Here is a 26,886-nt window from a genome sequence, read left to right as displayed (position 1 = left end):
CATGTCAGCAACAGAATCTGTGGAAGAACTCTGGAGAAGCGAAGATACCGGATATTGGTGACCTGGGAGGATTTAGGAAGCAGTAAGGAAAAGTGAACTTCGAAAAAAATCTAAGCTATGTGGCATGTTACACCTGAGAGAGAGAGAGAAAGAGAGAAAAAAAGAACCACCCAAAATAAAAAGACAGCATTTGAAAATATGAAAGCAAACAGAAGAAGTAACCACGCTTCCAGTAAAGGGAAAAGGAAAAAATTGCTTGAATCATCTCAAATTATACGGAGCCCGAGGAAGACGTTCAAAGACATTTCCTCAGAGACAAAACGTAGATAAAGGGAAAGAACAGAGGAGAATTAAAATGCACAGAGTTGTCAGAAACCGGAAAGTCGGCTTAGAGGACACAGTGAAAGCAGTCCCGGAAATGGCCTTGAGAGACTGGGAGTACCAATCCTGCAAAGCCTTTGCCATTGCTTTCAATTGTAATGGAGGCTGTGTGCACATATTCCCTGAAGACAGACCCTCCCAAGGTTTTCTGATTTTCTGCTCACACATTGCTTGAAGAGAGACAAGCTGTCAAAAAACGATAAAGAACCATTTTAAGAAATAAATTGAAGCTTTCATCTCTTCAAAGATGTGTGATTAGAAAAATAAATCATATAGCTCTTTCAAATTACAACCACAAAAATAAAAAATACTATTATATACATCCTACTTGCATGTAATGAGATAGGGTCTACAAGACTAAGTTCTTGGTATTTATTTTTATTTCCATCTTGGACTTGAAGCTTTCAACAGGCTCTTTTAGAAGGGACAACTGACAGTTTTCTTATTCATTCTAAGAATCTGTGGATGCATTTTATGCACAGCAAAACGAAAGACTGGGTAAGATAACATGGAATGAGGTATCCACTGTTCTGGTTTAATAGTAACAAAAATCATTAGCAAATACTGGGAATTCAAACTAATTGGCATTAAACATGTATTCAAGTTCTAGATATTCAAATAAATAAATAGGTATTCAAATAAATAGGTATTCTTTAAGTACTCAAAGTCTAAAAAAAATTACATCTCAAAACGGCAATTCCTGACACAAAGAACAGTATCCCATTTGGTCTGTGAAGTACCATACAGATGCTTTTCACTAACCTTCCAGTTCGCTGGAGTTCGGGTCCACTATGTCCTCCGTGGGGCTCTGCTTCCCCATGAGCTGCTGTTCCATTCGGTACAGCAGGAATCTTCCTCTTCTCCTGCAGGAAGTTTTTTGTTTTTGTGTTTTAATTTCAGGTGCTAGTTGTAAATAACAAAAACAAATTTTTTTCCCTTGAGGCAATATGCAGAGTGGCTAAGAACCCAGGCTCTGTTACTTATTTGCTGCATGACCTCTAGCAAGTTATCTAGGCTTCCTAAAGCTTCAGTTCCTTCCTCAGCTTACTAGTAGTAATAACATCTATCAGTGTGATTGAGAAAATTAAATGAAGTGATGGACATTTGTTCATTCTTTCAACTAATCTTTGTTGGGTGCCTCGTGGGCCATGCATTGTTAGGGATGCTAGAGAGGCAAAGACGAGCCAGAAAAAGCATTCTTACTGGAGACAAACAACAAATCTCTAATGTCAAGTAGAGATAGAGCTATGAAGACAAATGAAGAAAAGGAAGGGGGCAGAGAGACAAGGGCTGGGTAGATTGGAGTGAGGGGGCACTAGGTATGGCGGTGTTATATGCCTGGCATAGCTCAACCCTTCAATAAATTTAAACTGCTACCGTTAGCTATTTTTGAGGGTAGTTCCCTCTTTTATTCTGGCTGATATCTTCCTACCCATGGAATGCTTTACAATATGGTTTTTTTTTTTTCTGACTCACAGAGATTTAAAAGATTATTACAAAAGGAGACTTCTAGTTGAGCCATTGAAAAATTAGCTGAGGCTTATGTAAAAGTGCTCTCTTATTCACAAATGTCTTCCACCCACTTTGTCAGTGACAGAGATTTTTAAAAAATCAGAAAATCCTACCTATCAGCTATCTTAGAGCATGCCAATGTGTTCAAAAGGACTTAAAAGGATCATAAAAATGTTTTAAGTGGTGTAATTAAAATTTTTACTTAACTGCCATTCCAAAATAGTGTAACCACTATCAAATGTTCTTGGGTACAATGGGACATTTAGGTAAAATGGCACAGGTTTAAAACATGAAAAAAATAGGCTTTGAAATGCACAAAATATAGAAAAGGTCATTGTTTAATATTTTTATAATTTTCCAGGTACAATGAATTAAAGTTCAATAAGAGAGGATGTGTGTCAATTGATGAAGGAACTGCCTTTACATATAAATAATTATCATCCATCGTAAAGGGCTTTAAGAGTGGCCTCAGTACCTTCAATACCCAACAGTCACCCAGGAAACACTGCTTAGCTTCCACAAATCTCAGAAAGTAAGTGATATTATTTGGTCTTCTGGATAATTATCCCTTATTGGCTATGTTAACTCACTGTCTTACAATGGGAAAAGCTATCCTTAGATAAGGCAAATGATAAACCATGAAAGATATTTGCCATTCTAAAGCACCTGTTTCATCAAGGAGTGTTCAGCTTATAGTAAGAGGAAAAGGTATGTGAAAAGAGATGTATGAACAGTATTGATAAATATTCCGACAAAAATACAGGTAATATTTTTTGTTCAGAAACACAAGTATTTTCGTATTTTAAAACAAATCAATGAGTGAGTATATATTTGACTACTCAAATTATACAATTTATTTAGTCAATCAACAAACACTTATTGAGAACCAATTTGTGTCAGGTTCTTGGCCCCACCACTAATACAACAGTGGACAAATCAGGTCTGTGGAGCTCACATTCTAATGGGAAATGCCAACAATAAACAAATAAACCCATAAATAAATTAGTTCTATGTGTTAGAAAGATTAAAACTATGTAAAAATAAAAATTTAGAATAGAGTAAGAGGTGGTCTGAGGTGTGGGTTGGGTAGGTAGGGAGGAAGGAGTGGCGATTAGAACCATCATAAGATCAGTGAGAAAATGTCATTTGAGAAAAACCTGAGAAAGTCGAGGGAATAAACCATGAGAATAAGTGAGGGATATCTAGACAAAAAGAATAGCCAATGGGACAGTGTCACGGCAGGAATATGGCTGTAGGGTCTGAAGAACAAGAAGCAAAGAAGCCAAATGGCTGGGGAGGAGTAAGCAAGGCAGAAATTGGTAGGAGTTTACTTTGAAAAGGTAAAGGGATGCCAGGGTAGGTTTAGTAAACCGTTGTAAATATTTGGCTTTTATTCTCAGTGAAATGAGGAAGTATTGTAGGGTTTTGAGGAAAGAAGAAGCATGATCTCACTTGGAGTTACTCTGGCTGCTGTGTTGAGAACACACGGGCTAAGGACAGAAACAAGGAGACCAGTTAAAAACTATTTCAATAATCCAGGAGGAAAATTATGGAAGCTTGAACTAGGATGGTAGCAGTGGCATCAATGAGGAATGGTGTAATTCTGGATAAATATTAAAGGCAAAACCAAGAGTATTTCCTGGCAGGATGGAAATCTAAGAATAAACTAAAAATTAGTGATTTGGGCTTGATCAACAGTAAGATTGGAATTAGGACCTATCAATATAGGAAGGTGTAGATGGAACAGACTTTGCAAAAAGATCAGTTTCTTGTACACTTCGGGAAGCATCATATTGCCTTTTCTAACATAAATGCAAAGATGCATACAGGAGCATAAATGAGACAATGTACAATTCAGTTCAAACTTTGGACTTGTCAAATTTTAGATATCTATAAGACACCAAAGTGAAGATATGGGACAGGCATTTGGATAAATAACTCTCAAGTTCAAAGTAAACATTTAATTTGGAAGAGGATTTAAAGCAGGAAGATTGGATGATATTATCACAAGAATGTGTGTAGGTAGAAAAGAGAAGATGACTACAGAGTGAGCCTACATCATTTCAAAATTAAGAAATCAAAGAAGAAAGAAGAAACCAGTATAGGAGACTGAGATGGGAGTAACCAGTGAGCTAGGGGGAAAATCAAGAATGTGGTGTTTTGGAAGCTAAGCGAAGAGCATATATCAGGGAAAGGGGAGTCAAATGTCATTCACTGACAGGCTAAATAAAATCCAGACTGAGAGTTGACTATGGGATTGAACATTGTGGAGATCTTCGGTGACCTTCATGTAAGTAATTTTAGTGAAGTGATGGGGACAAAAGCCTTATTGGAGAAAGTTTAAGAGAGACTTGGAGGAGATGAACTGGAGCAGGTAGTACAGAGACCTTCTGTGCCATTTGGTTGCATTGGGGGAAAAAAAATGGATGAGTAGCTGACAGTGGCAGTATTGAGAATTCTTTTTTTTTTTAAGAATTGCAAATTAATTAGATTGCATGCTATTAAAATGACATAATACAGAACAAAAGAATTGATAGAGGAAAGAAAGAGGAGAATTGATGGTGTAATGTCTTTGAATAGGTTTGAAGAGATGGGATCTAGTGCAAAGGTAGAATTCTAACTTCGGATAATTCATAGGTAGTAATATATGGGAAGGCAGAGTACGTGGGCGCAGATGCCAGTAGGCAGATAGGCATGGTAATGAGAGTCTAGGGAGGTTCTCTGATCATTTCAAATTTCTCAGGGAAGTGGGAAGCAAGTCAAATCTGAAAGTGAGGCTCAGGAAGGATGTGCTGAAGACTTGAGGACAGAAAATGGGTCTGAAATAGTCATCTAGGGAGAATTATTGGCCTAGGGAGTATAGTATGATGAACTTGCAACATTAAGGTCCACTTGAGGTAGGTGGTCATGAATTAATGAGATCAGTCAGTGTAGTTATGATTTCCTTTAGCTATGCTCAGCTGTATCAGTGCAGGTACAGATTAAAGAGTTGGATTCACACAAGGTTGTGGTTTCAACAAGCAAGTAAATGGCATGAGAGAAAAGCAAAGGAGTTTAGGGTATACGCAAGGGAGTGATTATAATGCCCGACATGATGTTCTAACAAATATTTTCAAGGTTATCCTTTAGGGTAACTAGTTAGTCTTCTCTTAACTGAAAAGAAAAAGTGTTTACAGATCTGTGATTTATGGGGTGCCCAGGTCGCTCATTCGGTTAAGCTTCTGACTCTTGATTTTGGCTCACGTCACAATCTCAGGGTTGTGAGATCAAGCCCCGTATCTTCCTCTCCCTCTGCCCCCATCCCCACTGACATGTTTGTGCTTTCTCTCCAAAAGAAAAAAAAAAAAAATCTGTGATTTACACATTTCAAAAGAACATAAAAACCATAAAAATTATCCCATGGGGGAGAATAGTATTTGAATGAATATGAAGTCAGAGTGCTTAATATCTTTTAATTTATCCTGATTCATTTAATGAAAGAAAACATATTTCATAGGATTTGTTATTCAATTACAACACACATTTAAGAAATACTATTGTAAAGAAGCATAGCAGAACCCAAATACCTTGATTCCTAATTCAATGTTATACTACCTAATTCAATGTACTACTGCCTCTTAATACTCAGAATCCAATAATTAATCCTGATTTTAAAGAGTCTCATAAAAATAATTTTAAAAATAGAGAGTTCCCAGACCTCAAGTTGCTTCAAAAACATCATTCCTCAAAGGCAAGATGTTTTAAAAAATGCTTGACTTCAGTTTATTGTTTAAAAAACTAAATGGTGTTAACAAGTGACTTTTAAAGTCTCACTGTCAATGTATTAATATTTTCACAGAATATTTCCAAATAACATCAATTGAAGAGTTTCTTTCTTTTTACTTCAGGAAGCATTATATTGCCTTTTCTAATATTCTAAGTGTAAAGATGTTTACAAGTACAAAAATAAGTCAATCTGTAACCTAGAAGTTACTCTTTAAGCAACTTTTTTTAGTAGTTTGAGATCAACGGAAATTATGTGGCTGTAGGTATAGAATTAGAAAACTGTCATAATTGAGAAAAGGAAACCAAATAATCTTTAATAATTATGAAATGACTTCAGAATAAGACCTCAGTATATATTTCTTAAATTGATAGTGAGACTGAACTGACCTTTTTAAACACTCATGGATGAGTGGTACACTTGTTCATTTGCCCACCTGGCTAACCAGGAAAACTTCTGAGGCAACTAGAGCAGTAGAGTCTGACAGGTTGTACTCCACAGGGACAAGGGCACAAGACAAGGTTGAGTAGATGACAACTGGGAGGGTTTCAGGAGACATATTCAGTAAGAACAGAGGTGGCAATATGAGTGGGCTTAACAAACATTTGGCCACCAATCTCAACAAAGTCAAGCCTGCAATTAAAAAATGACCCAAATAATAGCAACAGTTTTTATTTTTACCTTTCCAGATTATATCATGAGTGAACAGCACACTGGGTTTTTATAGGCAAATTTTTTGTAATTTTTATACCATATGTCCACACAAAGGTAATACATAAGAATTATAATTAAAAATTTTTTCCTGATCATAAATATGATCAGTGGTAATGGGGAATTTTCTATATAATATGATTAAGTCATGCCTTTGAATTTTCTTTTTTTAATATTTTCATTATTTTATTTTTAAAACCATTGGCCCACCTGGAACTTGTAAATGTTTCAATTTAATGCAAGGAAAAATTAAATAAATCTTGACATAAATTAGGTAAACAATACATACCTATCAAAAAGAACTTTATCATTTTTTTTACTTTTTTAAAAGCTATTATTTTAATCACCTCATGCTTATCATGACAAGTATGTTCTTTAATCCCCATTACCTATTTCACCCATACTTCCACCCACATCTCCTCTGGTAACTATCAGTTTGTTCTCTATAGTTAAGAGTCTGATTGTCTCACTTTTTTTTTTCCTTTACTCATTTGTTTTGTTTCTTAAATTCCACATATGAGTGAAGTTGAATGGTATTTGTCTTTCTCCAACTGGCTTATTTTGCTTAGCATTATACTCTCTGGTTCCAGCCGTGTTTTTGCAAATGGCAAGATTTCATTCCTTTTTATGGCTGAGTAATATTCCATAGTGTGTGTGTGTGTGTGTGTGTGTGTGTGTGTGTGTGTGTGTGTCTTCTCTATCCATTCATCAATTGATGGACACTTAGGACTGCTTCCATATCTTGGCTATTTAAACAATGCTACTATAAACATAAGGGTACATGTATACCTTTGAATTAGTGTTCTTGTATTCTTTGGATAAATACCCAGTAGTGTGACTACTGAACCAAAGGATGGTTCTACTTTAACTTTTTGAGAAACCTCCATATTATTACCCACAATGACTACACCAGTTTGCATTCCCACCAACAGTACAAGAGGGTCATTTTTCTCCACATTCTTGCCAACCTCTGTTGTTTCTTGTTTTTGATTTTAGCCATTCTGACAATTGTGAGATGAGATAACTCATTGTGTTTTGATTTGCATTTCCCTGACGATGAGTTGAGTATCTTTTTATGTGTCTGTTGGGCATCTGGATGTCTTCTTTGGAGAAATGTCTGTTCATGTCTTCTGCCCATTTTTAATTGGATTATTGGGTTTTAGGTATTGGGTTTTATAAGTTCTTTATATATTTTGGATACTAACACCTTATGGAATATCAAAAAGAACTTTAAAGCATTAAAGAGCTTTGGAATGTCTTTAAAGTTTAATTTCTAGAAATACAGCAGAATAAACGTTTCTACTTGGTAGACTTTAAAGAGTTTGACTGAGTAGTGAAACGTTCAATGTGGCAAGGTGGACCAAAGAGGAAGAAAACAAGGTCAAATGACTTTGTGTTTCAACTTAGTGATAAATGATGTCAGCTAAGAAAAATATTATTAAGTGCCTTACTGTACACATTTTTATCTAGTTTTCATTTGGTACATTATAAGATGGCACATTCCAAAAACCATTACATGCAGAGAACAATCCTTTTCCAATCTCTTGTGTCCATACTTTCCCATGGATATCAACATTAGAGTGTTTATTGCCTTGAGCTCAATCAAGGTATTGCATGACTTTAATGTAAATCTTTTAGTGTTCTGTAAGGTCATGGCATAACTGATTTTATGTAGTATAGATAGTTCTCATTTGTTAATTAGTTGCTCTGCTCCTTCTCTTTCACATTGAGTATAGTATCCACAGTTATTCCTATATCCTGAAGGGACCAGGCTTCCTCCATATCCAGGGGCTCTCTGGGAAAGGAAGTAAAAATGTTGTATAGGGATGTGTGGTACCTGATTTTCATCATCCAGTCAAATAAGACCGGTAAACTGCAAGACTAAACAAACTTTCTTCTCAGGACCCACTTGGATGCTGGAGGGCAATAACTACTTTTTCAGCTGTTTCAGGAGATTCTTCAGGTTGGTCAAGAAGCTCCTTCTGTGTGGGCTCTTCAGCAGTTGGTGAAACTTTGGTTGGGGCACCTGGGTGGCTTAGTCAGTTAAGTAACCAGCTGTTGATTTCTGCTTGGGTCGTGATCTCAGGGTCCTGAGATCCAGCCCTACAATGGGTTTGGGGACGGGCATGGAGCCCGCTTAAGATCCTCTCTCTCCTTCTCCCTTTGCCCCTCTCCCTTGCTCATGCAGGCACACTCTCTCCCTCTCTCTTGCTTGCTCACTCTCAAAATAAATAAATAAATAAATAAATAAATAAATAAAGGATTAGGCAAATTGAGTCTCTGCTCCTTTTCTCTTTGATGTTTCAAAAAATGTCTTATTCATTTTCAAGCACCAAATCTTCATCACCCCCAATTTTATGACTATTGCTTAACTTCAAGGTTTCACCCATCATCTGATAAAAGCACTCTTCCAGTTTTCTCAGTTTCATTTCCTGATGGGGGTCTTAGAACATTCTCTAGGTATCTACTGGCCTTTTTACCCTGTGCTGCTTCTTTTTCTCTGACAAGTTTTTGCCTTTTCTCATTCTTCTTTTCTTCTTCTTTCAGATACACTTGGAAAGATTCAAATGAATTAAGCCATGAGGTAGTCATAGAAATAATTAAAGTAAGAAGAGCAGGCAGTAAGAAAATCTGGACATATAGCAAAATTAGATCTTTAATTCTTAGATCAGGGATCCCATGCTGAGCTCCAGACACAAGAAGGGAAGAGTGGAGAGGAGGAAAATGCCAATAACCCCATGAGAAGCCATAGTGGCAGAAGCCCCACATCTGGGCAAGAAGCTGAATTTTCTTAATACTTGTCAATTTCAAAGAACTATATCAAAACATGGAAAAATGGCAATGGGATTTTTCTCAAGCCATATTTTACAATTTTATTAAAATTTTAATTTTCCTCTAGTATAATATGTTTTAAAGTAGATTTAAAATCTCCCCAGGCATATGGGACCATTTGAGTTAGTGGCATATCATCAATATACCAAATTTCTCAGGGAGGTGTGTTGGATAGCAACAAAAAGTGACCTTCAGTCACTAGAGGTGAGAGGGTGGGACTGAAAATTCCACCCCTCTAATACATGGTTGGCTCTGCTGGACACCAACCCCCATCCCTTGGCGAGTTCTAAAGTCACCTCATTAACATAACAAAAGACACCTTTGCTGCTTGCCTTATTTAGGGAATTTCAAGGCATTTAGGAGCTCTGTGCCAAAAGGGGGAATGAATGCCAAATATATATTTGTTATTATAAATCACATCACAGAGGTTATCATTCAAGTCATTTTGAATCTTTTGAATGAGTTATACTATTTCAGTACATGTATTTTTTTTTTTAAGATTTTATTTATTTATTTGACAGACAGAGATCACAAGTAGGCAGAGAAGCAGACAGATAGAGAGAGAAGGGGAAGCAGGCTCCCTGCAGAGCACAGAGCCTGATGTGGGGCTCGATCCCAGGACACCGGGACCATGACCTGAGCCGAAGGCAGAGGCTTTAACCCACTGAGCCACCCAGGTGCCCCTCAGTACATGTATTTAAAAGACAACAGAATGATGGGATTTGTAAGACTATTTTCAAATAAACATACCTGGGAAGGAACATTTTTGGGAGGCTCTATACGAATGCTTGGATCCCATTCTCCAGGAGGGAGAACAGTAACCTGATCCAAAAATTCATCGATTCCTGATACCAAGTCATTGCGATCTTTAGCTTTGTAAGCAACATCATGAAATACCTATAGGAGGAAAAGATAAAAACAATAAATAAAAGATAAAAAAGTAATTATAAAATCTTAAGGCATTCAGTGTTTTCATTTCCCAGTTATCTTACATATGATTATCACAATTTAAAGAAATAGGCAGCTCTAACTAAAGAAATTTTTAATGTAAACAATTATAATTTAGTTTATTCTATGAATTCACATAAATATATATTTTTCTTAGAATGTAGAATGAATGTTGAAATTTCTGGAGACAAGAGTAAGAGAAAGGGAAAGGAGTAAGAAAGGATGCTCATTAAACTAGAATTAAGGATTCAAGTTTGCCAGAGGTTATTTATGTGTGGGTAAATGAAACTTTCAGAAAGAAGCCCCTGCTTAAAAATAGAGATAAGATCTATAGACTATATTAAAAATTTTAGCAATATTTATATGCTGGAACATATAAACCAATTAAAAAGGTTTATTTTGTTTTAATTTTTTAATAATGATAAAGTTATAAATTAGTAGTCTCTGGGTATATATCATATCTATAGAGTGTAGCAAGCATATTTCCATTCAAGGTGAGTTCCATTCACATATACACACATGCACACTGTGGTAGTCCTTTAGGCTATGATGGACACTGGAGATCTCCTAGACACAGGGGAAGATTTCACTCTTTGCCTTCTTCGATACTGGGGTTAGGTGTGTCCGATTCAGGTATACATATGTCACTTTCAAGTCGAGGTAATGACAATCAGTGTGTAAGTTAACACATTGCCTTTTGTGTGCCATAGTGACTGAGAAAAAGCGAGTCGAGATGGAGCATTTATGGGCCTGGGTGCCTGAGGGACCATGATGAGCAGAGCCCCTCTGCCAACCCATGATAGACGCACAGCGTGATGAAAGGAAATCCTCATTGTTTTAAACCACTGAGATTGGAGGAGGTTATTCCTGCAGCATCGCTGAATCTCTTCTGACCAACACACTGAGGACAGATATACTTAACATAACAAATGAAGAAAGTAAAAATAAAGATAAATTGGAAAAATTTATCTATACCAAACATAATATAAATATTTCTGATACTTTTCATATTTCATATAATATGAAATGGAACAAATATTTCAGGCTTGGAGCTAGTAAATTATTCTTTATGCTGAGCTGCATAGTACAGTGACCACATACTCCAAAATTTCCAGGGAAATTGTGCTTTCAGATATTTTATCTACTTTTAGACCATTTGTTTTTCTGGTTTGATACTTAATCTAAACTTCTTCAGCAGAAGAGGTAATGATTATTTTCAAAGGCTTTCTCCTTACTTTCCAGACAAGAACTTTTCACAGAAGATCATTGGTGTGATAAATATACAGTCATTGCTTACGATAAAATAAAGACACCAAAGATACAGTTAATGGTTTAGTTGTATTTGGGGAAAGATATATTTTGTTAAATATTGACAATACTGATTTCCCTGCCACAACCCACTGAGTTCATAGCTCAAGATATCTACCTTCTAAAGAGTTTTATATGGCCATAAGACCTAATCTGGACATTAAAGAATTACAAATGTTTTTAATCCCAAGGAGAGTTTAGCTACTTTACTCTTTCCCTGCTAGTAACAACTCTCTTGAAATCTTTCTTGAGTTGATCTCTTAATTTAAAAATTGCTTCAAGGGATCACATGATCTCATACCTGTTTTAGATAAATGAATGTCCAAATTCATCCAAGACAGCTGATTTCCTATTATCTTAAAATTCCTCAGAGATATAGATACCACAACTTGTATGATTTTAAATTAAAAACATTGTTTACTATTGATTTCCTATCACCAGTTTCCCCAATAACTCATTTACTTTAAACAGCTCCGCTCCCTTTTCTTTATGTAGCTAGCCTAACATTCTGATATCAACATTCGTTTGACTTTTCTTTTCTTTTTTTTTTTCAATTTCTTTTTTTTTCATTTGACTTTTAAGAGAATTAAAGCAGGATCAGACATCTTGTTAGATCAGACATCTTTTTTTTTTTTAAAGATTTATTTATTTGTTTATTTGACGGGGGGGGTGGGGGAGAGAGAGAGAGATCACAAGTAGGCAGAGAGGCAGGCAGAGAGAGAGGGGGATGCTGAGCAGAGAGCCCGATATGGGGCTCGATCCCAGGATCCTGAGATCATGACCTGAGCCGAAGGCAGTGGCTTAACCCACTGAGCCACCCAGGTGCCCCTAGATCAGACATCTTGTTAGAACTCTCCTAACACCTTCTTTTCCTTAATTGTTTTCATTACAATTATTTACTGTAATTAATTGTTAATTACATAATTCGTTGTTTAATGCTTATTTTCCCTGCTAAAACATGAGCTCTGAGCATTCATTTACTATTTATCAAACTATTTATATGCTAAGGATACAGCAGTGAGTAAAATCAACAAAAATCCAACCCTCATGAGCTTTCCATTCTAGTGGGAGGGGAGAGAGAGAAAACAGGCAATATAGTGAGTATATATTTTGTCGGAGGGTGTTAAGTTCTATGCAGAAAAATGAAGCAGGAAAGAGGAATAAGGGTATGACTAGGGGATGCTGTAATTTTAAATAGGGTGATTAAGGAAGGCCTCAGTGAGACATTTCAGCAAAAAACAAGGTATTGGAAGCAAGAGCTCTTCAGGCAGAGGGGACAGCCATGCGAAGTCTCAGGTGAGAGCATGCACTGTATTTGAGAAATAGCTAGGAGGCCAGATCCTGGGGAGAAGTAAACTAGAGGGAGAGCACCAGGAAATGAGGTCTGAGAGGAAAGGTCAGAGGGGCAGAAAGTCATCCTGTAGGATTTTGTAGATCACCATAAGAATTATGAGATAAGAGGCCATTAAGGGCCCTGAGCAGAAGAGCAGCTCTAGCTGTGTATTGAGAACAGAATGAAATAGGTAAGGGCAGAGAGAACAAGTAGGAGTCTATTGCAATAATAGAGTAACAATGGTGGCCGGGACAGGTGAAAAGAGTAAGAACCAGGTAATAACAGTTCAGAAAGTCAAAAGTAGTAGGATTCCAGATATATTGTGTAAGCGGAACCAGGAATATTTACTGATAATCCAGATTTGAGTGTGAAAGATAATACAGGAATCAAGGATGACTTCATAAGACCAGTGACCATGGCTTTATTTTTTTTTTAATTTTTAAAAAATATTTTATTTTTTTATTTGAGAGGGAGAGAGACAGATTGAGAGTGAGAAAGCACACAAGTCAGGAGGAGGGACAGGAGAAGCAGAATCCTCACTGAGAAGGACACAAAGCTCGATTCCTGGACCCTGGGATCATGACCTGAGCTGAAGGCAGGTGCTTAACCAACTGAGTCACCCAGGTGCCTCCATAGTTTTAATTTCCATCGCACAACTAGGAACTGTCCCTTCTTTCCTTCCTTCTTCCTCCTTCCCATCATTCCTTCCTTCCACCCATCCACCCATTTTTTCCTCCATCCTTGCCTCTCTTCCTCCCTTCCTTTCTCTTCTTTTTAAAAGACAGGAGATTCCAGATCATCTTTTGTAAGGTGATAGAAATGATATAGTAGGGAGGGAGAAACTGATAATGTAGGATCCAGAGTGGATAATTAAGAAACAAAGTTCCCATCAATACAGTAGGTGGGAAGGATCCAGAAAAGGAGACTGAGAAAAAACCAGCAATGAATTAGGAGGAAACCTCAGTAAATGTATTTGTTTCCTTCAAGCCTGCTTTTACTATTTTTGGACCTTTGTTCTTCCATGTATTTCTTAGAATAAGCTTATCAAGCTCCTCAATAAATCCCAATGGGTTTTTAAGTGGAATTGCCTTGATGTCTCTCTCTTCACCATTGCTTGCCTAAATTGTTGCAATCCTTCTTAACTGGTGTCTCTGCTTTTCCCCCTTGCTCTTCTACAAGCCAAGTGATGCTTTTAAGATGTGAGATAAATCATGTCATTTTTCTACTCTAGATCTTCCATTTGCTTTCCAAATCAAAGTCCTTATATGACGTACAAATACCCTACACAGACTGGCCCACTGTCTCTTTGACCTCATTGCCTACTGCCCTCTCCCTTTCTCCCTCCTGCCCAGCCTTGTTGTCTTTTTTGCTGTTCCCCAGATATTCCTGGCATCTCCTGTCTGAAAGCATTTTCCTTTGTTTATCCTTTTGCTTGGGAAGCTCCTTCTTCAGATATTTGAATAGCTTGCTCCCTCTCCTCTTTTAGGTTCCTGATTTTAACATACAACTCTCCCCATTCCATCCCGATCTCACTTCCCTGCTTTGGTAGTTTCCTCCATAGCATTTATGACCACATACCATATATTTTATTTACTTATGTTATGTGTTAGTTCATCTTATCACTAGACTAGTAGCTCAATGAAAGAAAAAGCTTTTGTCTATTTTGTTCACTGATAGAGCCCCAGAACTGCAAGAGTACCTGATAAATAGTTCAAATTCAATAAATATTTATTGAATGAATTAATAAAGAACAAAGTAAAGGAGTAATTTGTCCTACTAGAGACCAAGACTTATTACAGTAAAGATATTGTAATTAAAATAATGATGACACAGAGATGGGTGGGGGTTTTTTGTTTGTTTTTTTGAAAAGCACTCATTGTTAACAATTGAATAAATGATGGACTAGCCAGTAAATGGTGCCAAGCCAAGTGATTATTTAATAAAAATGAAACTGGATCTTTACTGACCTCCCACATGAAAAGCAATTCCAGGTATATTAAAAACTTATAAAAAAAAACTTATATATGAGAGAAAAAGTATAAAACTCATTGAACATAAAATAAAAGACTATTACCTTGGGGTAAGCAATAGTATACATTTCAAGGTTTTAGTTTCAAAACAAAGCACATAATTAATTTTAGTTGCTCTTCATGGAAAAAAAAATAAAGAAGAGATGTCCAATAATGTGAGATGCCAATAGAAGATTAAGAGACATGAGTGCTGAACATAGAATAGCATATTCTATAAACAGGGACCTTACTGAAAGCAGTTTGAGTAGAGTGGTAGTGACAAAAATCAGGCTGTAATACACTGAGATGTATGAAGCTAAAATAACCAGGTCCAGGAAGATTCTACTCCTTCAAAGCTTTTGAAATTCAGATTCAGTCAATAGTTCTTCAATGGTAGATGCGATGTGAAGCCGTGAGGGATTTCCTTTTAAGGATGGGGAAAACCTGGACATTTATTGAATATATACTTCCTAAGTAACTACTATATTTGGGCATGTTTGCTGATTGAACAGAAAGAGTTAGTGTTGACTTGAAATCTGGGTAAGAGAGAAAATTCTTGGCAAAAAATTCCAGAACAAGAAGAAAAAAAACAATGCCACTCTTAGTAACTTTTTTTATTTTTATATTCCTTTTGTTTTCATAAAACTGTTATTTATGTTAATATATACTCATTTTATTATTTTTAAATCAATTATATAAATACATATTTTTTTAAATTCTCAGTTTTAAGTTCTACTATGAAAAATATCAGCATACTATTTATATAAACAAAAGTGATTTGGCTTGCTTAATAATGTTTAAGAATGTTAAGGGATAAATACATTGGCAGTAGTGCCAATAAGCAAAATCATATGATTCATCGCTAGCAATGCTTAACGGAAAGAAAGAAAATAGTTTACCAAATTGATTCAATGTGAGGTATTTCTAAGCTGACTAGCACATTCAGTCATTAACTCATTAAAAAAAAAAAGATTAAACTCTGTCACGACCAGACACTATGCTAGGTCTAAAGATACAAAGGAAAAGACAGACTGACCACCTACAAGAAATTTCTAGGATGGAGAGGAGAAAAACCACCAGAGTTCAGTCAACAAATATTTATTTGAGCACCTGACAAAATCAGGGAACAAAAATGAGTAAGTGGTAACTGCTAACATGGAATTTACAGTTTGATACCATAGTCTGATTCACCACTTTCTTAACTAAACTCTATGAATCAATATATTGCATTTTACTCTTAATGAGTTAAGTATTCATTGCCTTCAAAGCAATTAGATAAGCAGAACAACTTCTCTACTTGGGTTTTGAACAAAAAAAAAGTTCTTTCTCTTTTAAAACCATTTAAACTTTTTTTTTTTTTGATACTCAATGGGTCTATTATTATAACCAATTGCTCTCATTTTCTGGAGTAACTTTCTGGCTATTTCTGCTTCGCTATCCCACTGCTCACAGAGACTTACAAATCGCCCCAAAACGAACTTCTAAACTTTCAAGTTGAAGAAATTTATGTTTGAGCCTGCGTTTAGATGGCTAATGCTTGCTCTCAAATTGGGTAGTTCTTATTAGTCAAGGAAATAGATGGAAATCCTTTCTCTGCTCTCACTCTAAATCTATAATTTAAAAAACATGGATGCTTTCCTGTTGTTCCATGGCCACTTGATTAGTCAAAAAAACTTTGGAACTGACATCTTCCTGTTAAGAAAATCTTGACTTCTAATTGAGAAAGAGAAGAATTAGGAAGAGAAATATCATAAGTACATGTGAACCTCCCATGATGCAGCATGCTCCTCTCACCATATAATATACCTCATGCCCCAGAAATATCTTATTTCTTAATGTGGTAGATACGGAAACATAATATAACATGAAATATAAGTGCATAAAAGTGACAACACTTAAATTGTGGACTGCAAATTACAGTGTCATATATTTTGCAAGACTGTAATAACTGCAAAATATTAAGCAATATGGAAACACTAAAAGCAAAGATACCATGAGTGTCTTCTCAAGAGAATTCTACTAGAGCAGGTTTGTGGTCCTCATGAAGCCCTTTTCCAATTTCTCTGTTTTCTTCCAGATTTCCTCAATAATGTGATACTGTGGAGAACTGAGTAGTGACCTCTTAAAACATGGCCACCTGAACCTTAGAATGTGACCTTATTTAGAATAAGGGTCTTTGCAGATGTAATGAAGGTAAGGATCTCAAGATAAAATCATCCTAGATTAGGGTGGGACCTGTACCCAATGATGAGTATCCTTATGAGACAGAAAGGGAGGAGACACACAGAGGCACAAGGAAGAAGACCTTGTAAAGATGGAGGTAGGGATTAGAATTTTGCCACCACAAGTCAAGAAACCCTAGGAGCCACCAGAAGCTGGAGAGACAAGGAAACATTCGCCCCTAGAGCCTTCAGAGAGAATGTGGCTCTCCCGCTGACACACTGACTTCACACTTCCAGTCCTCCAAAATGTGAGAAAATAAATTACTCTTGTTTTAATCACCCACTTTGTGGTAAGTCTCTATGGCAGCCATAGGAAATGAAAATACTCATTAAGCTGATTCTTTCTCAAATTGATGAAAAATGTGTTTTTCTTCTAGCATTTGGTTTCCTATGTGTCAATACAATAACGGATCCATACAAAACCATAAAACGTAAGTTGGACAGATATAATAGAATTTATATCACCAGACAAGTTCAAATTTTTCAGATTTCATAAACCTAGGAAAAATTATATACAATAGTAATCCACTCTTTTTGCAGATTTTCAAGTATCCAAAGCCAAAGTATTTCAATAAATACATTAAATTATTTAGATGAGATTCTAAAAAATGCATAACCTGTTTGTTATTTACTACTGAATTTTGAATATATGACCCTTCTGTGATCTTTTGCATCCACACTTTAACAACAGATTCCCATAAGGTACTAGGGAATACAAGAAATCAGTTATATGTTATTTTTATGTTCTTATTTTTGTGATCATACACCTCTTTGAGAAGCTGATAAAAGCTTTTTCCAGTCCAAAAAAATTACATACAATTTTTTTACATAGAAGAATTTGTGTGCTGTATCAAAGAGATCACAGGTCCCTTGAAGTTCATCTATAGCTCCTCTAATGGTTCAAAGACCCTCAGGTTAAGAACATTCAGGCAACTGTAAAGAGAGTTGATAGATATTGCATAGCTTTTGGTGTTGTATGTACTATTCAGATAAACTACCATTGTTTTTTCAGGTCCTAAAATTATTTTGCCAAAAACGAGATTTCTAATGATATTAAAAATGGGACTCACTTTAGCAGCACATACTCTATAGGAGAATATTAATAAATACATTCTAAGTGTCACCAAATCATTTTCTTTAGAATACGAGGTTTTAAAGCATCATACTCATGTGTGTGAATTTGTTACCCCTTTCAAACAAATTTTTCCAAAGGAAATTTTATAGTGGAAGCACAGAAGGATGGGGGGTTCCATAGAGAGAAATCTGATTCACAACAGATAGTCATGAATACAGGAACTCCAAAAGTTAAGTGTACCTAGTAGGGGAAAATGTTCCCAATGAACTTGAATAAATACCTCATCTGTCATTAGGGTTGCAATTGATCTGCCAATCTCATGGTACTGTTGACCCTTTCCCAGGGGTCCCAGAAGAATGAACAAAAATCTGTAATTAAGAAGAAAAAATACAAAAAGTTTCATGGTAGAAATACAAAAAACAATTCCAGTAGTTACAGAATGACTCAGCACAAAAGAATTATTTAAGATGAGGACTTCAGTATAAAATAATATTTTTTCACAGTTTATTACTATTTTAAAGCATTTTTATAATGATTGACTTTTATTCTTAAGGTCCTTGAGCAAGGGAAATCCATGGTTATTTTGAACTCAGTGTTTTCCCATTTAATTACCTGTAGAGCCTACATGGTAGGTAGTGAAAATTTTAAGGATTCTATAATCCTTAGAGGAAGAAGGTGAGAAAAGTAAAGTATGATTAAATCTTTCTGAATTACAAGGAAGAACTCACTAATATGCAAATTATAGAATGAGGTTAGGAAGAAAAAGGTAATATAATATTATAAACAAAGCAAGAACATATAATAAAAAAACAGTAGGTATATGTAACATCTACATTAAATTGAAAAAATTATTGTCAAGAATCAAAGATCAGTTAGTAAGAAAAGATAGAGAGTTAATGATCTATTAATTCTGATTATGGGGGAATAAAAATACAGGCTGCATGGCAGTATTCCATCTAAATTAGACTGAAAGCCTAGTAAAGTCACCAGCACAACTGGAGATTTTGAAGAAATCAGTACATGCTCTGACTTTGGAGGACTGGTAATTGTCTTGTCTCTGAAAAGGTCAATGCTACAGTGAAATCGTGAAAAATTTTAAATGCCATATATTCTGCAATATAATTCAGTGGTATTAATTTGTTAAATGGTTTATGCTCTTAAATGTGAAGAATCATAGTTTCATAAGCTTTAAAGAAACATATACTATAACCTTACCCTTCATTTAGTTACAAACTTTAGCGATTGTGCATGCTTTTATGTAAAGCATATATTATACAGTCTTGGAAAGTCTGACATTAATTTTTTGTCAGCTGTACCTGATTCCAAGTCAATTTTTACTACACAGAAATGCCCACTATAAATTTAAAACAGGAATAGCTTAATGTGGTGGCAGGGGCTTTATCAACTATAATACTTTCAAGAAACTGTAATCTATGTACATCTTGCCATTTTTCAGGTTTCTACTCCATGGGCTATTTATAAAGTCCTAAAAATTTATTTTCTGACATTTTTACTATGTGATGCTATTATATTCATGGTGTGCCCTTTTGTCCCCCTAAGAGAGAATAATTAGGAACCTCGGACAGCTTGCTTTATTCTATTTGTCTAACTAATCTTCTTCCATTTTTCACCTTTCCAAACTAAATAGTCTAGTCTTTTTAATCTCTCCTTATACAATGGCTCTCCTGTGCCCCTAATTTCTCCTCCATTGTTCTCTACACATATTTTACTATGTCAGTATGAAATGAGGTCACCTAAACCTTGACAGTTTTCAAAGTGAGGGTATATAACCCTATTAAGGCTTTTCTGTACTCCTGGGAATTTTTCTTTTCTTTCCTTTGAAACACAGGAACTATCCTTGTCATACAGAGCCATGATTGACGCAGAATTTCATCAGACATCTTCCTAAATGGTGGAAAGGGAATGCGCTGCTTGGAAGACTGAAAAGGAATTTTAAACTACTAAAATACTACCTCTACAATTAGTAAGTCTGACATCTTAAATCCAGTTCCCAAATTCCCAGAAACTCTGAACAGGTCACAAGGTGTATAAAGAAAATGCAGTCTAATCATAGTCAGATGCCACTTTAATGTGCTCAGGACATCGTCACTCTTTTTTAATAAAAGTTGGCATATATCAGAACTCTGAGTAGCCCTCCAACAGGATGAACAGACACTTCTTTCTATAACCTGAGTGGTAACCAGGCTCCTGCTTCAAATCTGTTCCTGTCACAGATTCAGGGATAGGTACTGTGTGTGAGTGTTGCAGGGGGTGGGGTGCAAGCGGAGGGTGGGAGAGAATCTTAAGCAGGTACCACACCCAGCATGGAGTCTGACATACAGGGCTCAGTCTCACAACCCTGAGATCACGACCTGAGCAGAAATCAAAAGTTGGTCGTTTAAGCACCTGAGCCCCCCATGCAGACCCAGCGATAGGTACTTGAACACCAAATCCAGTATTAGTCAGCTGAGCTCTAATGAAATGAGGCCTCTCCTGGGAAACTGTTCCATATTTTTGGAATATCTTGTACATAAAGCACAGAGTGATGCAATTTTCTGTGTTTTTAGTTAAGGCCAAAGGTCCATAAGAGGAAACGTTTTTGGGGGCGCCTGGGTGGCTCAGTGGGTTAAGCCGCTGCCTTCGGCTCAGGTCATGGTCTCAGGGTCCTGGGATCGAGTCCCACATCGGGCTCTCTGCTCAGCAAGAAGCCTGCTTCCCTCTCTCTCTCTCTCTCTGCCTTCCTCTCCGTCTACTTGTGATCTCTCTCTGTCAAATGAATAAATAAAATCTTTAAAAAAAAAAAAAAAGAGGAAACGTTTTTACAAACCCAGTACCATAGCACCTGAACTTTGCATCATTTTAAATTAGCAGAGGCATTCAGTGTTTGGAAGGGGAAGCATACTAATAGGACCTGAAACAGTCATAGCATCAACCAAAGGGCACCAATCACGAGGGAAATGGAGTAGGTGCTACTGTGGGAATACAAATGGCTGTCTGTATATAGAAATCCCATTTAATAGAGGGAAAAAGGAAGGAAGCAAGATCCCCTGGATGAACTACTAGGAACATAACATGCTAAAGTCAAGAGTCTTCTTTTTCATCACAATTTTGCCCATGGACATATATATTATCTACGAAATAGAGATAAGTGATAAACAATGTAATTTGGTTTGTATTATCCCTAAGTTGTTAGTTTTTATGTGTAGTTAAATGGAAAATAAGTTTAGGTAATCAAATTAAATTTGTACTATTTTTTTAAAGATTATTTATTTATTTATTATTTATGAGAGAGAGAGAGAGCATGAAGGGGGGAGGGTCAGAGAGAGAAGCAGGCTCCCTGCTGAGCAGGGATTCCCAATGAGGGACTTCATCCTCAGACTCCAGGATCATGACCTGAGCTGAAGGCAGTCGCTCAACCAACTGAGCCACCTGGGCCCCCTAAATTTGTACTTTTGATTTGAATTCAACCACAGTACCACAATGTTGTTACCAATGATTTTCAGATTCTGGGTATGGGAAGCATACTGTGCCTGCGATGGAAATACACAGTATATTAGATAGACATCTCTTAAGGATGGCACACACATGTACTCGGAAGGCTGACTCATTTGAGCATAAGCTAAGCCTTCAAAACCTTTACCTTTCTGAGTCTGACCAGCCTACAGTCTCATGCAATCTTTGAGGCAATCCTAACACTTTACCGTTTTTACCAACCTTATAAGAAATGACTTATGTGGTGATATAGACCAGGGCATTCAGAGTTGACAAGCAAGCCTGAAAGAAAACACTGGAGTTTGAGAAGAGGGAGGAAAGAACAGAGTAATTTTTGAAATATTTTTTCTCCTCTCCCACAAACAAGAAGAAATGATTTTGTGAATGACACATTAGTTTCTAGAAAAAACTTTCAAAGGAAATTATATTTACTCCTTGTTTTTCCATTTGGTTTGGTTTGGTTTGGTTTTGGTTTGAGGGGGGATTTATTTAAAAAAAAAATTGTTTAAGAAAAATGCAGATGATGCTCTGATACTTTTTACCTGGTTGGAATTGGGACTTCAGCCAGTCCTTGAAGCAACACAGCAGGAGACAACCTGACAAACGCAACTACAGTTCGATCCAAGAACTCCAACTCCCCTACTAGGATGTTTGAAGCCTCAGCACCTGGAGGAATCTTTTTCATAAAATGCAGATCAACCTGAGAGTATCACAAAGTAATATAAATCAAAATTAGCTAAATCATATCCTAGCACAGCGCTTCATACACGGTAATCCATCAATAAACATAGGTGAAATAAATATAGTTTTTATAAATATAACATAAATAAAGTTTTAAAATAGTTTAACATCTCATTTTCCCTTTAAAAATAATAACTTTTTTCTCGTGTATTTTTCTATGTTCTCATAAATAAGCTGATACTCTAGTTTCTCTATTTCATGTTTTTAAAAGGCACTTCTTAGCATCAGCAATCTTGAAATTTTCAGGGAGAAAAATGTATGTGTTCCAGTAAATGAATATTCTTTCATCATAATTTAATTTGTATTGACCAACAGATTTAGAAGATTTATACTATGTTATCTTAATTTTGTGCACATTTCAATTAATACTCAAAATATGCCTATTTCAAAAGAAATGTGACCATTTTTCTCCTTACAGCATAAATTATGACTTTAGTCTCCATCTTTCTTCTAGTTTTTCTATATCTTTTACACTCTATATTTGACCTGATTATTCTTCAATTTCAATTTCTCATCAGAAATTAGAATTTAGATATAGCAGAGTAAAGAAAACAATAAAGGTATTAATATTTGAAGTTACTGAAGAACCATAGTTGAATTTCTGATATGAGATGTCTGTGATTGAAATGAATGCACACAAAACAAAAGTGATCACTAACAAGAAGAAATGCTTAAAAGGTGAATTCTGGAAAATGACTGTAAAACATTCTTAAGAGTAAATATCAATCTTTATGCACAGGTCCTCAGTGAAAACCAAGCAGTGACTCTAAAGTCAATTTCACAAGGCCTATTTCTTGTTTCTAATTCAGTTGAGTTGCTCTTTATGGGTATCTGTTTGTAGGGAAAATAAGAGTTTATCTGCCTTAGTAATTGGTTTTATGCTCTCCTGTTAATGAAATGGGGGCCCAAGGTCAAAGTCGGGATAGCCAAGAGAAAGAGAAAAGAGCTCTGGCAAACACAGGTGAGGTTAAGAAGATTTTTTTCTTTTGCAAATTTAATGATTTGAGAAGATTTTTTCCAAGAAGTTTAAAAATCCAAGAAAAAAATTTAAGGATGAGTACCTTACGAAGTCCATAGCCAGACTGTAGTGACTACATTAAATATGTTACTTTCTGAAATCAAGACCTCAGCATAGCTAGTTAGAGGTTTATAACTACTTAATTTTTCTGTAAGATAAGGGTGCCATAAAACATAAATCCTGTTATATGAAGTACACATTTTATCACAAGGATTAAACATAAAAATAATCTGTAATACTCCACTAAAAGCATTAAATAGAACCCAGGTTCTATTTTAAAGAAAAAAATTATTTAAAAAGCAAAACTGCCTATAAAAAATTATGATAAGTATTATAAATTCCAAAGTTTTTATTCTACAAATATATTTCCAAATATAAATTTGTAAACTCATAAAACATATGCATTGGGATATTACATGGTAGATATTTTCCTTTAATGGAATCTAACTTTTTAATTTATAAATACAAAGTATTTATTTACCTTAATAATAGAAGGTTAAATTTCAGGGGAATTATTATCATATTTTCATTTTTATTTTTGTAGCTAGAAGAAATGCACATATTGAAAATGCTTTAAATTAGTAATGCTTTACAATTTTACAATAATGCATAAACTTTCAAGAAGGGAATAAAAGATTACCTATACACTATTAGCCCTTTGACAAAAGCACAAAATATCTTCATAGGTCTTTTAGGGACTTAGAAAGTAAACAACTAAGTTTTTTTCTCTTGATGGAAAAAACAATTATACAATGTTAATACACTGGAATAAAATTTAAAGTGAGAAAACAGCTTTTTAAGAAAATGTGTAGTTGATAAATATGAATTATATTGGCAATACCTGTCATAACTTTACTGAGAAATTTAAGTTCTACCCAAAATGAGTTTCTATAAACTCATTTATTGCTAGACAAATGCCAAAGCCTCTATCACAGAAGTCTGTGCCTCAGGCTGGTGGCAATCATACAAATAAATGTCTTAAGATCCAATTTAATTAAATCAAGGACTATATAGTGTGCTAAAATACGCAATTTTACAAAAGGAAATATATGATCCTAGCATTTGAATTTTTTTTGCATTACATAAAACCTAATATATCATCAATTTTTACCTGTTATTTAGAAAAAGCATAATTTCAGGTTTAGCAAATTTTGATTTAAAATGTAATAATTTATAGCTAAATAATATATATCTGGAATAGCCATTATATTATACTCATTACATTATATTACTCTTGGGATAGTCATATATTTGGGAGTGATAGATTATATAATACATTATCTAATTTATTATTATATTATGCAATTATATATTATGTTATTCTTGCATTAGCCCTATATTTTTGTATTTGGGCTATTATATTATTCAGAAGAACCGTGACAATCTAGCTACCTTTTAATATAACAGAGATCATATTTAAGAACCATAATTTAACCTTTTATAAAATTACAAATACCTAAAACTGCTCTGAAGAACTAGGCTGAATTATATCTCTAAGACAATCCTTAAGTGGAGTCAAACAGCTGAAAGGAACATAATGAAACTAGAATTTTCTGGTTCTCTGAATAGGACCTTTAAGTAATCAAGGTATATGCTCTAATGAATATGGATTCACACCCATGCTTCTGGGCTCTTTAGACCTTTATGCTAAGAAGGGGAAGATGTTTTATTCTGCATTTGGTACGTGAGCTGCAAGTGAGAAACAGGTATATCTCTAGGGAACAAGGTTGGACAGAAGATCATGGCAGAACAAGAAGTGTCTGGACAAGCCATGTGCTGAGATGTGAAGGAAACAGTGATGGGACTTTAAGGAGAAAGTTTAAGTCTTAAGCCCATTAGGGAAAGTACTAGAAAATTAATAGCAATTCTCTGAGGAGAAATGGTGTTGTGACCCTAACCAGCTAGTGATCTTGAGCAGCTCTCTAACTCTCTCTGGAATTCAGCTTTCTCACTTCCTAAATGAGAAGATTGCTAAGGTTTCCTACAGTTCGAGGAATTGAAAATCCATGTATTGTAATATGTTTCACATACTAAAGATAGATGCAGAAGAAAGTTCTTTCTACATAGAAAATAATGTGAAGTCTTCTTTGGGTCATTTGAAATAAACACCACCAACATCCTGGGAAACACTAAAATAGCCATCCTCTACATGTCAGTTTAAAAAACAAAAAGCAATAGACTTTTGACACATCTGCTTTTTAAAAGCACTTATTGGAAGCAAAAACCTGACAACCTCAGCTTATATTCAAAAACATTCCACAAATTAATAAATTTGATGAGCTTATCCATTGAAAGGGTTAAAAACATGTAGATTTAATGTACCTAGGATACAGTATTAGGTCACATAAAATGAATAAAGACTTTTTTTCCCCCTTAACATCTCAAAATTCTACTGGGTTTTGCAACCTACCTAATAAAGCTTAAATATTAACATAGCCAAAGCAACCTAGAGACTAGCTGAACTTTCATAAAATTCACTACCAAACTGAAATCATCAGGGCTAAAAACGCTTAATTCATATGCCTGTAAAATCTGGCACTAAAATTTGTTTCTGTAATGATAGATCATATTTGTTCTTTCCAAACCCTATTACTCTGCCCTCCCAGGTTATAAGGTAAGAAGTATTACTTGGAAAAAAGTTCCAGAACTAAAGGCTTGAATTACATTAAATCTCATAGGATTCATTCAACAAGTACATTCCAAGCACCATTCAAGGCACCAGATATCCAGGGGAGACCAAAACATATTAAATTTTTGGTCTAGTAGTTATTTTTTATGCTATTTTCAACTAATATTAAAACAACAACAATGACAATAATAAAAACCACTTTTTTTTTTTAAAGATTTTATTTATTTATTTGACAGAGAGATCACAAGCAGGCAAAGAGGCAGGCAGAGAGAGAGGAGGAAGCAGGCTCCCTGCTGAGCAGAGAGCCCGATGCGGGGCTCGATCCCAGGACTCCGAGATCATGACCTGAGCTGAAGGCAGCGGCTTAACCCACTGAGCCACCCAGGCGCCCCTAAAAACCACTTTTTATTGATGATCTGCTATATGCTCAGCACTCTGCCAGGCTCTCTATATTACCTCCTTTGATTTTTACAGCAAAATTAGAAATAAGCAATATTGTTCTTATTTTACATATGAGAAAGCTGAACTTCAGAGAACTCTTCCAAGATCAGATTGCTTATAAATGTTAGAGTTAGGATTCAAGATCTGATGTTCTTTCTCAAAAGCCATGTTCTTTACAATGTGCCATGATATGGACAAGAGACTGGGGAATAGAGATGGTTGGCACTGAGTAGAAGGCTGTAGAAATTTCACTTGCCTGTTAAAAGATGAAATGGACCACTGATTGGAAATGCAATAAGGAAGACAAGGATTAAAGGAAAGATTATATATTTTTCTCTCTTCTGTAGTTCTAATTGTTTGGTGGGGGGGGGGGGGGGGGAGGGAGACCTGAAGATAAGACTACTCTCTCCGATTGACAGTATCCATTTGCTTTCAGATGTGATAAAGCATTTGTGAAGGCTGCAAAGATAG

General features: G+C 35.5%; 1 protein-coding gene and 1 pseudogene across 8 annotated transcripts in view; both read right to left on the bottom strand.

The window, feature by feature from the left end:
- The window catches only part of SLC4A10 (solute carrier family 4 member 10), a 297,324-nt gene that overhangs the window by 82,141 nt on the left and 188,297 nt on the right, over positions 1-26,886 (bottom strand). For 6 of the 8 annotated variants that reach the window (XM_047722426.1, XM_047722427.1, XM_047722424.1 and 3 more), the window contains 4 exons: positions 22,129-22,286; positions 18,375-18,462; positions 9,950-10,096; positions 1,144-1,244 (listed from right to left, as the gene is read on the bottom strand). In XM_047722426.1, coding sequence (XP_047578382.1) covers positions 1,144-1,244; positions 9,950-10,096; positions 18,375-18,462; positions 22,129-22,286 — 494 coding nt within the window. The remainder of the gene's footprint in view (positions 1-1,143; positions 1,245-9,949; positions 10,097-18,374; positions 18,463-22,128; positions 22,287-26,886) is intronic. The other 2 variants (XM_047722430.1, XM_047722431.1) reach the window with 1 other exon arrangement.
- LOC125095883 (UBX domain-containing protein 8-like) lies at positions 8,066-9,117 on the bottom strand (annotated as a pseudogene).

This window comes from Lutra lutra, chromosome 3 (genome assembly GCF_902655055.1).
Source record: "Lutra lutra chromosome 3, mLutLut1.2, whole genome shotgun sequence".
Classification (NCBI taxonomy): Eukaryota; Metazoa; Chordata; class Mammalia; order Carnivora; family Mustelidae; genus Lutra; species Lutra lutra.
This window is presented reverse-complemented; position numbering and strand designations above follow the sequence as displayed.